This window comes from Daphnia pulex, chromosome 4 (genome assembly GCF_021134715.1).
Source record: "Daphnia pulex isolate KAP4 chromosome 4, ASM2113471v1".
In the NCBI taxonomy this organism is placed as follows: Eukaryota; Metazoa; Arthropoda; class Branchiopoda; order Diplostraca; family Daphniidae; genus Daphnia; species Daphnia pulex.
The window spans coordinates 5,905,073-5,917,720 of NC_060020.1; the positions used below are offsets into that span (position 1 = coordinate 5,905,073).

The 12,648-nt window shown below is 41.7% G+C and overlaps 1 protein-coding gene across 1 annotated transcript; it reads left to right on the plus strand.

Moving 5' to 3' along the window:
- Positions 1–5,451: 5,451 nt before the first annotated feature.
- On the plus strand, positions 5,452–12,396 carry LOC124192759 (17-beta-hydroxysteroid dehydrogenase type 6-like). The gene is made up of 5 exons (XM_046586233.1): positions 5,452–5,614; positions 5,710–6,207; positions 11,198–11,350; positions 11,422–11,623; positions 11,720–12,396. Exons 2-5 carry the CDS (start codon positions 5,847–5,849, stop codon positions 12,063–12,065), a joined length of 1,062 nt encoding a protein of 353 aa, XP_046442189.1. The 5' UTR covers positions 5,452–5,614; positions 5,710–5,846; the 3' UTR covers positions 12,066–12,396.
- Positions 12,397–12,648: the final 252 nt, after the last annotated feature.

A 12,648-nucleotide genomic window follows, 5' to 3' on the forward strand; every position in this document is an offset into this window, starting at 1 on the left:
AACCGATCAAAAACGATAAGGGAATGAGTTGAGGGAATAAATTTTAGTTTAAATGTAATACCATTTAGGGATATAATTCCCCGGTAAGACCTAAAAGAAAATCGATTCCTCAACTGCCCCCACCCCAAAAAATCGACCCCTTCCCACCACAAAAATCGCCAACAATGAACGCTCAACATATCCGCTGAACGGATCCGGCTAAGATATCATATTGATGTTTCTCAACAAATTTTAATTAAACCCACACTGGACACACAAATAAAAATTTCCTTAAAACCTTCAGAAACCGAAAAGTGAAAACATTCTCAGCCGATTCTCAGGCAGGAGTCAGGAGTAGTCCATAATTTCTATCGATATCTTAGCGAGGCTAATTAGAATATTAGTGCCGTCTGCTTCGTTTCACAAATTCGACTTTCGAAAAAGACAAAGACAAAGTTCAAAATTACTTTTTGGGAAAATACTCGTGGGTGCAAGAAAATTAGCAAAACAAATAAAATTACAAAAATGCCGAAAAATGTGGTCGTTGCTCGTTGGGTCAACTCTGCTGGTCACGTCTCTTGATTTCGATAATTTTATGCATTCATAGGAATTAACGAACGATAACTGATGACGTTAGGTTTTCAGTAAATGAACTTTATTCGAAGTCATATCACTTATCAGATTTGGCAATAAAATTAATTATACCCACTGTGACATACAGCAATCGCCCATCCCTATATTCTATTATTTTACCATCCAATGTTGTGAACAGCTTTGTTTTAATTCAGGGCTATGTCCTGTAAAATGTTTCAAGTACTCGGAAGAATGCATGAAGGAAAAAACGAACCACAACCACCCCAACTTCTGTTCAGAAACCTGTATTCTTGGATGGTTTGGGTGGCATCGTTATGATTCCTCAAGAATATTCTGAGCCACGCTATTCCATGTAAAAAATAAAACAGATTGATATGTACCCGCCGCCTGAGATAAAAGCTATTGCAATACACAGACGTATTATGCAATCACTTGAGGAAATTTAAAAGATGATGGACAAATCAAATTATACAATTCTACGCAATACACTTGGATTGTCATTGCTCATTGGGTGAAACATTCAAAACTACTCAATTTATAAAGTAGCATTTGAAATTTATGAAGTTGCATTTGAAAGATTTCCTTTAGACTCGTTTCTTCAGTTAGAATAATAAGTTTTCAAAAATGACGTAGTGCGGAGTAGGCCTACGATTCTTCCCGAGTCCTGATCTATGAACTGTTTTCTCGATTGATTCTGTCGATTCTGATTTGCAATTTGCTGAACTGTTTTGCTCGATAGTTCGATTGCATCTTTTTTTACTCAGTAAGAGTTCATGAAATAACTCATTTATAGAACGACTGTAAATGAGGCCCAGTTTTCTACCTTAAAACTTTGTCGGTGGGTAAATGAAATTCAACATTTTTAAATTTTAAATATTTCAAGCAAAGTGCAACTAGAAAATTTTATGGTCAAAGAGTCCTGCCGCCACAATTGGTCCTCCTCATTTTCCTGGCTATTTAGTATTTACTACAAATGGCTTTCTCGTTATGACGTAAAGTAGCCAGGTTTAAGAAAAAATATATATATGTTTATTTGCTGAGATGGGAACTATTTTGACCGAGGTTTGAAATTTGTGCGCATATCGGAAGGGGGGAAGTAGAGAGGCGGATGGAATATTTAATGTTTTCCGCCATGTAGGTGTGTCCGCCTTTTCCCCGGAACAACTTCCCTTATTTATGAGCTTGGTATCGAAACTTATGGATATTGAGCCACGTAGTAGCTAGGAGGACTAATTTGTGCAGGAAGGCCCGGTCACTAACTCGAACGGTATACAGTTGTTAATATTATGAAAATGAATTTTCAAAGTTATGCCACGTAGATCGGTGGGTTTGTGCTTTCGTGAATAACCAAAACGAAACAAATGCGCATACGGTAGCACAAACGCCGTCGCAGGTCAACATTCTGATGAAGATTCCCAGTTACTTTGTTGTTATCTTCATTGTCCTTTTGTTTTTCTTTTTCCTAATTATCACGACAGCGTGAATTACTGGACGCAAATAAGGCGGAGCTCACGGGGGCGTCTCTTCATTTCTTTTTTTACTCGACAAAGTTGATGGAAATGAACGGCCCTATGGCTAGATGGCACTGAAATGGTGTATACAACATTCTCTCCGGAATAACGCCCCGGAGGCTTTTTTCCTTCTTTTCTTTCTCCTTTATATTATGAGTAACTTTCGACTCGATGGTATTATGCAGGCGATAACATACAAGCAGAGCCAGTTGTTTTGGATGTCGGTGCATCGGGAATTGTCATTTCGACCAGCACGCCGACCACTACTACTACAAGTGGAGTGAAACTGACATGGGAAATTTTGGGAAACCAGAAGTCAAATAAAAAACAAAACAAAAAAATCTCAAAAAAACTGGTTGAAAGCCCAAAGCTTTTGTTTTCAGTTTCTCCTTGGTGGACCCCATACAAGTCTATAGGGCCGTGTCCAATAGATTCCGACAGACGGTAAAGGGCTTGTTTCGTCTAGGTAAACTAGCTTCCGAACGGAAAGTCGGAAACGAAAGTGGTAGGACCAGGAAAGAAAACCCACCTGTCTCTAACTGGCCTGCAGCAGGCCGTTTCTCTCCTTCAAAAGAGCTGGTCCCGTTTTGACAGTCGAGCGCTGAGTGTGCGGTCGGTAGAAATATATTTTTTGAAAGATGAAACGCTCCTTCGAGTCCGTCATGCTATACCGACACCCAAGTGGGGGATGTACAGTAAACATCCACACGGACGCGGATCAATAGGTGTCGGCTTTTCATCCATCTCTCATCCGTCCAGTCCTACCAGCACTCAGCGTCAGCCGCTACAATTTCAGACACCAAGAGAGTGAAGAAGAAGAAGAGTTCCAAAAGTCCACAAAAGAGAATTTATTTGATGTACTATTATCCACGGCTGGATATGCTATACACACACACAATGTTGTGTGTGTAGATGCTCTCCGTAACGGCATCAACGGGCCGGAACCGACTATAGCCCGCAAAAGAAGCGGACACGCATGACCCACGACTCGGCGTCAGGGCTGGCATTTTTTTTTTTTTTTTTTTTTTTTTTTTTTTTTTTAACTGAGCGTTACCTCCTGCAGGAGTGTCGCTCGAATGTATTGTACAGTTTCATGGCAATATAGATACAACACATATGTACATTTCTTGTACCCGTGGCGCCACTCAGGGCTGGCATCGTTAGCCTACTATATATACTATATATAATGGACATGATGGACGAGCTATACGAGGTACTTACTACGGCATACAACAAAATGACGTTTGCTGTCGGCATTTTTATTTTTGTATCGCTTTTTTCCTTTTTTCGCCATTCACTTTGAAACGTCATGCGGGCAAACACCGCACCTAGGCCATCGGGGAGAAATAAATTGCTTGTCACCTTACAAGGCTATACGCAGGGGGTGGGAACCAAACGACAAACCAATAAAACAAGGCGGATGTAGCCATCGGCAATATAGACGCGTTTTGGGGGTCTGCAATGCGGATAATAATCACGCGAGAATAGTTTTTTTTTTTAGAATCTTGCGCGGGCAATTTTTTAAATTTCAAATCCGGTTTTCTTTCATTGCCTGTTTTTTATTTTTTTGGCGTCTGTTGTTGTCTCCAAATTGACATTATTTTCCGGAAGAAGGAAATCAAAGTAAATGAACAGGTCTGTTCAGTAACCTCGTCCTTCCAAGTTACACGAAAGAAAACCTTTATCGAATTGGAAATCGGTTTGATACTTCCGATCAGGGGTAGCAGCTAATTACTAATTGGGCAAAAAATAAGAGAGAATTTATTCCAGAATTTCAAGCTTTTAATAATATAATGAAACGCCACTTTTACCCTTGATTTAAGAATATAAAAGCCCTCTGGCCAAAATCCTTCGATCAAAGAGTCTTTGAATAGTTTTTTCTCATTAGAGGTTCTATTTTCTCACATGTTTTCTCTACGTCTTTTCATTTTTGAGCCTCACGCTATGTGGTGTGCAGGTGGAACGCGGATGAAACTTGATGCGCCTCATATTCCTCTATAATTCGCTGATTATATTTCTTGGAGCGCCATTATATTCCCCCAAATGCTGATAAGTTTTCGTGAAAGATCGCCAAAGATGCTTTCACATTTTCCGAACTACGACGAAAACAGATAAATTTTTTCCCTTTCACCAGAGTGACGGCGCTGTGGCCGTTAAGACTTTTGACCAACATGGTCTCAAAGTGAGAGAGAGAGAGATACTGTAGTATTCATAGATATGTACATACACAAATAAACTTCTTTTATAGGAGACACATGGGCTGGTAACTCAAATGGTTTTGGCCAGCGCCCGACACAAGAGCTCTCTCTTTTTTCTCTCTCTCTCAAGCACGAGGACAACCGACCAAGCCTGGGTTCGGCCAGCACACACACACGGACAGTGAAGAGAGTTCTGTTTTTTTTTCTTCCAATGAAAATTATATACAATACAAACGCGCCGAGGAAAAAAAAAGGAATAAACATTCTCCGCCAGAGGGGCATTACCTTTTTCGGCCGATTGGATACGAGAAGAAGTTGGATTTTTATACGAGTTGGCTGTTGGTTGGCCTTTTTGGTCTTAGTATTTTCTTTTTCGTGTTTCTCATCTTCACCTTATTTGGAGGAAAGAAGAAGAGCCCAGATTAAAATCACCGCTCCATCTATTCGAACCTTGGGAGCAGGGCCGGTCGACGTGGCAAATTTCTCAGGTGGATTTTGAACTTTGCACGCGGGACTCACGGCCCTCGGCTCGTGTGTAGACGCGCTTCTTGTTTGGATTGACTTTTGTTTTCCCCCTGTCGGTTGCCAAATAGTTTCGTGACCTTCCTGACCGCTAGACGACCTATTCAAATGAGACTCTTCTAATAAAACGGAAAAGATGGCATCATTTTCCACGGTTCATTTCCATATTTGATTTCAATGGGCAATAAGGATGATTTCGGAATCGAGTTACCAACGGTACATCCCCCAACAACCAAATCTCTCCAATAAATTAGAAATCTTGGAAAAATTTAGGAAAAAGATCGCATCGGTTTCGAAAACAAAAAGCAAAATATGGGATCGAGCAGATCCAGTTTAGAAAACGAATCAAGTCAAGCGTTTCGCTACAAATTAAAAGAGTACGATTTGATTTGTCTCGTTTTCTCTTGTTCTTTATAGGCAAACACACAACTATGGTACGCGTTTGATTTGAAGCAGCAGCAGCAGCAGTAGCCTCTCTCCTAAGCAGCACTAGCCAAACACCTCATAACCACGGATTCCTTACAAGCACATCGCGGATGGGAAAGGTATACAACACACCAAAAAAAAAAGAGAAAAGAGGGACGGACGGACGGAGGGAGGGAGAGAGAAAGGAAAAATAACACGGGGCTTGACTATACTATCAACAGACACAGTAGTTGAGCCAGCAACCCATGCTGCAGGTGTGTGTTGTCGCGGCGGTACCGGCCATCGAGCAGTCTCCAACCAAACCTCATCATCATCGGTCGTTGTGGAAACGCGCGTTTCTCCTTAGCGCTTCTCAGCAGCAGCAGCAGCGGCATATCGATCAAGGTAGTACAAACACACACGCCAATTGAGCTTTTCTCTATACTTGTTTGTTTATGTTTTGACGGCGGCTTCAACATCATTTTTCAATTTATTTTCAGCGTTTGTGAAATTCGGGCGATGGAAACGTCGTTTCTCTTCCGCCAGTGATCAACTCAGTCGACTCTCAGAGACCCAAAAAAAGTTCCAACCAAATTTGTGTTAATTTATCAAAGAAGAAATAACAAAGAACTTGACGATGGATACCGAATTGATTGCCGTTTGCGCTGTGCAAATCTTCGTCCTGGCTTTAGTGGTGATGGCCATCGTCGTCTACCTGCTTCGCAATTTGATGTGCCGATCGCGTCTCGACGTCGTCGGCCGGACTCTGGTCATCACGGGATGTGATTCCACTCTCGGCTTTGATTTGGCTCGACGCTACGACCAGCTGGGCTTCCGAGTTTACGCTGGATTCGACAACACTGCCGGAGAAGCGGCCGTCCGTCTCCAAGCCGATGCTTCCAGTCGACTTCGCATCATTCCGCTCGATGTCACGTGCACGTCGTCGTTAGCAGCGGCGGCTAAGTTGGTCAAGGAACAGCTTCCACCATCAGAGAAAGGTCAGTCGTGTCAACGTATTTTCTTGTCTAGCTTTGACAATTTCTTGTTTTTCCTCTTTTTTTCTCGATTAGTATCTATATAAGCCTCAAGCTCTGCCTCAAGCGAGTCTCTAGTATAAATATTCATCGTATTTTTTCGGCACTTGAAAGGCTTGGCCTTATCACGTCCATTCCAAAATTGAAATATGGTTGACTTGCCCATATGCAAGACACTTTCAAAAAAGCTTTTCTTTTGTGCCAAAACTCTTTCCAAGACAAAGAATTGGAGTCGCCTCAATTCTGCCAGCCATAGTTTTATTTGAGTGAGAGCAGTACAGCAGATAAGCCATCGAAGCACTTTTGGCTATAAAACACGCCCAAGAACAATTGTTGGTCAAGAGAATAACAAATTTTTTAATCTCTGAGCGCGTTAGTTGTATAGGTGCGGTTCATTAAGCACGAGGCTATGCGGGTCAGATTAAGCAAAAAATAAAGAATAAGAAATCAAAAGGCAAAAACAATTACCATACCTCATTGTGCCGACATCACCGTGAGGGAAACCATCCCATCCCTACGGTGTTAATATCAAATGGCTATATCATGCTGCTGCTGCTGCACACACCCAAATTCTCAACTCGTTGGGTTAATCGCCGTTTCGGGCTGTTTTCTGATTCATGACGCTTTGATGGTTATATAGTCCATTACTATGCGCATTGATTCACGAATCAGAAACAAGCAGAGCAGGTCAGTCATCCGGCTTTGCTGTGGCCGTCTGGCTGATCAAATGTCAGAAAAAAGAACGAAACAAAATGCAAAGCGCGCACTATATAGCAGCAGCACACCTTCGAGTTTTTTTAATAAAGGCCCCCCAGGTATAAAGTTGAAGGGCCATGCAAACATGTTCGGCGACTTGCGCAATCGACAGGAAACCTGTTCTAATGCGCAATCAGTGTGTGTGCGCCCCCGACAAGAAAACACCAAATATTCCTTGGCGTCCTTGCTTGCCATTGGTTGCCTAGTTTTTTTTTTCACGTTGGCTCGGCACTTGTTTTGATGGATCGACCGCAAACCAAGGTCGACTAGACGATTATCAGGGCGGAACTGTCCGCATTTGTGTTTTGTGAAGAGGATTTTCGTGGAAAAATACGACAATCCTTTGTGTGTGTTGTTCATTGATTGCCTTGAAAAAAGAAAAAGAATCAAAATTTTCATCTGCTGTGTTGGTGTGGAATCGGTTAGCCCTTGGTGGGTGTAAAGTAAACCTCGGTTATAGATAGAATTACGGTCACATCTAGTGTTCGATATGAAAAATGGAATATCAGTTGGCGCTATCACGTTCTATTTAGAAACAATAATCTAGCGGGTATATAACGCCACAAGAAAAACAAAAAAAAAACGTTTGGGGACAATTGGCACGATTTGTTCTCATGGATTGAACCTGCTGCTGGCCGTGTTCGTGGCCACTTCGACCGTCTTTCCGTGATTACGGTCACAAAACTTGGATGATGACGACGATGGTCTAACTTCTAATATTTTCTCTCTATTTTCTCTGATAGTCTTCAGACGTTTCGGACGTTAATTTCATTAGAAAATACCACCAGACTCTTTTTGTTTTACCACCATTATTATTCATACACAACTGTGTAGTAGTAGTAATCCTCGGTTTTGGTTATTAGACTTCATGTTGTTCCAATATTTTACAACCGATTCGGGAGGGAAAACATGAATGTTTTACTGCGTAAGAATTGCGTGGGCGCGCGCGCGAGCGCTGGCAGAGCCGGCCAGCTCGAGAGAGAGAGAAACATTCTTTTTTGTTCCCGCGTCCCAGTTCTCTTATGGGCAGTTCATTGCATCGGTTGTCTCTTCATATAAACGTGATGAGAACAAAAGGACCGAAGCAATTGGTACACGACGCTCTATAGACGCGACGCTCGTTCCTTTCTTTTATGCACTACGTAATTTCCCACGCGTTTTTTTTTAGAGAGAAAGATGTGCGTGTATTACAAACGTTCACCGGGCTGCACAACGTTCACCAATATCTATGGAATGGTGTAAAATATCCAACATTAAAAAATTGTATACAATGCGCCGTGGCCATGGGCCAACCTTTTCTCTTGCTGCTGGTCCAAGGCAGTAGTAGGTACCGCTGAGAATATAACATCACGTTTCTATCGGCAAAGGTGGAGCAATCCCGAAATTGCTACGGGCCGCGCTCTAATGTCGAACCGTTTGGATTTATGACCGCTGTGGTTATTATATTCATATGTGTTTACTATTCTTGTGTGCAGTTAATCTGCTCTCCATTTTTCCATGTCCAGACTTTTTTAAGGGGGGAAAGTGCGGCTCAGGTCCTTAACAACCTTAAACTAGATGCGCAAATGGATTTAAACTAGACAAAATGAATTTCAAAGAAAAATGCTTTTTTAAACGAAGGAAACAGGTTTATTTAGACTTGTGTCAAGGCGAGAATGATGCGAATTAACGCGCATTCGATTCACAAATGTGGATCAAGTGACGGTGATTTTTCTTGGCTTTTCAGTCTAGACCTCTAGAGCACATTTCGAAATGCTAAAATGTGTATCAACCAAGGACATAACATACCACAATGACTAAGTTATTGTTGGTATATCTGGTGGCCGTTTATCGACAATTCGATAACCATCCAATCGTATCAATACGGTGGCCCAATGGCCGGCACTGCAATAATAACTAAACCATAGAGGCCTCGTCTTACTTACTAAGTATTGAGAAATGATATGACCGTTGTTGGACCGCAACGCTATATGGTTTATACATAAATTTGTTGTTTTTTTTGTTTGTTCCCCCGACTATAACGTTATCGTTACCGAGATACCAGCGAAAAACCTTCAAAGATTGCGCCACCGATGTGTGTAGATTCGAGTTTTATTGGCCGAGTTTACGCGTAGAACAGTAAATAACAACAGCAGCCGAAAATCGTATAAAAGCATTTGTGAACCGCCCTGAAACTAATTGGTAAATTTCTTGGTAAGAAAAAAGGGGGTAGCCAAAGTGATCGGTGCCAGCGGCAACGGTTTCCCATTGATTATAAGTGTACAGAGAAATGTTGCGCTATCCAATTGTTTATTTTCTCGCTTTAATGTTGTGAATGACTTCACTTGGAGAACAAATAAAGGCAACGAGTTAGCTACATTATAAGTCCAGTTAAAGCTATAATAGAGAAGCCATTTAGTTGCGTTAACGTGTTGTATATACAAGGATGAGTGAGGGTTGAGAGATGATGGATGACTTCCAGCTGGCCAAGTTATATCTACCGTTTCGTGTTGTTTTGTATAATGCCTAGCACCTAATGTGAGGGATGAAATATTCAAAAGTTCTTCTTTCTTTCTTCTTTTTGCTTCCGGATAACGGCCGTCGAGGAGGAGGACGCACACGGACGCATTCCGCTTGCTTACTTAATTCTAAAAGAAAATTGTGATTAAGAGATTGCCGTTTCCATGTTCACCACAGAGAAACCTATGCAACAAGTGCGCATTTTGCGGTTAGCAGTTAGCATCATCCCCTATCTGGTGTGTGTGTGTGTAGATAGGAAACACAAGTTGCGCCGGACGAGAGGAAAGACGAGAAAGCTATACTCTATTCCAGCGGAATGAGTCAGGAGCGGTTGGGATACGTTTGTGAAACCCGTCGTTGGTTCTGCTCGAATCCACTCCAACGGCATTGCTGTGTGCGCTCTAGCATCCTCAATTAAATGAAACTTTTTTTTTGGGTGGAAATCTCGTGATTTTCTCACCAGAAAATAGACGCGCTCGTAATGCACCGACTAGCGCAACTCAGTGGTGGCTCTAACCATTTTTGAAAGAGAATATACTATCCCAAAAAATGTCGAAGCTATAGGAGAAAATCAAGTCGAAATAAGAAAGTTTTATTTCTTTTTTTGGGGGGGCGAAAACAATGCCAGTTATTCCGTATGGATTTTCTATTTGCCCGTTGCACGCCATGCGTACTCTTCTTCTTGTTGTTGTCCGAGTTTTTCTTTTGAAGAAAATCTGGGCGTAGTATATATTCCATGACGGAATTTGATTGTCCTGGACGGCTGCTGCTGATATTGTTGAAGCAATACAATATGCTGCAAGCTTCGTAGATAGACTTTCGGTGGGGGGTGATTTATCTGATGCCGCTTTTATAGCTTTGTGATGGAAATAGGAATAGAAAAGCGCATAATCCTTGGAGTGTAGACTTTTCAATGGCTGCATTCTCCCACACGCTCAGTGAAAGTTGAATCGTTTTTTTGTTTCGGCCGAATGCGACCTCGTGACGGATATCTAGCCTATATGCGCTGCCTTTTACTGCTCCATTCGTGTGTGTGTGTGTATGGAAGCTAGGCAGCAAGTGCCAAACGAGAAAAGGTTCCCTAGAAAATGCCGACCGCACTCTCTTCGTCACTTGGCTTCATTATTTTTCTATCTCATAACGAAACCAGAGGGAAAATAATGATACGCCACGGTGGAATGAACAAAGGTGTATGATTTCGTTATTCATGAAGTTTGGAGAAACTCTCACCTCAAAGTATCAAACAATACGTCAAGTCAACAACTGTCGTGTCGTATAGTCGTGTGAGACAACATCAGTCATGGATGAATGGGAACGATTAAAAGTAATTTAAGTCGGCGCTCTTTTGGCAAGTGCACCTATCAATCTATTCTCTACAATGACACTGAAGCAGCATTTATCGCGTGATGAGCTCTTAAACTACGTGTTAGCTGGAAATGAAAGAAATGAATAAAATCCTTAATTTGAAAATTGAAACTCTATAGTAGTGGAAGTTCTTACGTTTCTTTCGAGCACTTGCGTCGACGCAATTCAACACCGTAGTTCTAAAAAGAGGCCAAGCATCAGCGTCAAATGACACGCGCATGAGAATTTCTATTCTAAAACTCAATTGTTCTTTGCACATTTCCGTGTGCAATTCGTTAGATAGCGAAGACTGTATATATACAACCATAATTATGTAATAAAACAATTCTTTCAGGTCTGTGGGCATTGATCAACGCGGCAACTTACTGCGTCTGTGGAGAGCTGGAATGGCAAACACAGAAGCACTGCGAGCAACAATTTCGAGTCAACTACGTGGGTGTAGTGGATTCCATCCGCATATTCTTGCCGCTTCTCAAATCCGGCAAAGGTAAAAAATTATTCTAAACATTTTTCAAATGAATTTTTGGAATATTATTCACACACACCATATTCGGACAGGGCGTATCATCAACGTGGGCAGTTTGGCAGGCGGACACAACGACCCGGAACCTGGTCTTTCTATTTATTCCGGCACCAAACATGCAGTTGAAGGTTTATCAGAAGCTTTAAGATTCGAGCTGGCGCGAGTTGGCGTCGACGTATCACTCATCCAACCTGATGGTTCGTTCCTCGACAGATGTCTGTTCGACCAGCACCACAAGTAAGAATTTAAAGAAATAATTTATGGATAGAATCAAGCAAAATTTGGAGGGACCCAATGTGGTGCTAACCATAACCATTTTCTTCCGTTTTATAGGAAGATGAACGAAATGTGGAACGAAATGACCCCAGAACTGCGGTTGGCCAATCAGGAGATTTTTATTGCCTATCACGATCGTGTGGCCAAGTCCAAGTCGGAGGAGCTCGAGATGGACGAATTGGAGAACGCCACGAGAGCTCAAGCCCCCACCATACCTGTTTACCTGCGCCGATGTTTCGACGACGCCCTGATGACGAAATCGCCATCTGATGTTTACGTTGCCGTGCCCGGCTGTGCAACTCGTTTCCGCATCAGCCTCTTGTTTTGCATACCATCCGGATTGAGGCAGTATATTGTACAACGAAAGTACAAGCACAACATCGCCAACATTCTGAAAGTGTAGAAGATAAAAAAAACAGAAAATTGGAATGCCGGGCAAATATCGATGCAGTTTGGCTAAGAAAAGAAGAGGTAACGCAATTTTTGTGTATATTAGTAGAGGGCTGGATGTCCCATTTTGTAATGTTCGTGTCTCTTATCAATACGCTCCGAAAAAGTATTTACAACATAACATGTTAAACTTAAAAAACGCTTTCCGGTGGAACCATCCGCGTGGGCAACTCGTAATCTAAAAAAAAAGTGGTGAAAACATGATGTAAAGAACACACACGACACTTGGTGAAGATATTTGGCCGTTATATATATATCTGAAAATACAATTATAATAATTTGAACCATTCACGAATTATTATCATTTCTATTTTTTTAAGTACAGGTAGGTAAGTCAATGCTGTATATGTCTGGTGGACGTGAGTGACGTATATAATTTCAGATCGACGCCAGAAGGCCGTATGGCGGTTTGAATGGCTCGAATCTAAAATTGTGGGCGCCAGAAGCGTTTAATGTAGGTTAAAATTTTCTTTCTAAGCTATCAAATTGAGGAGCATAAAAAAATGAGTGATAATTTTTCTTAGAAAGTTTCAAAA

Coding starts and splice junctions, on each gene's coding strand:
- LOC124192759 (XM_046586233.1), top strand. CDS start 5,847: ATGGATACCGAATTGATTGCCGTTTGCGCTGTGCAAATCTTCGTCCTG. Junction 6,208..11,197: donor GCTTCCACCATCAGAGAAAG/GTCAGTCGTGTC, acceptor CAATTCTTTCAG/GTCTGTGGGCATTGATCAAC. Junction 11,351..11,421: donor GCTTCTCAAATCCGGCAAAG/GTAAAAAATTAT, acceptor ATATTCGGACAG/GGCGTATCATCAACGTGGGC.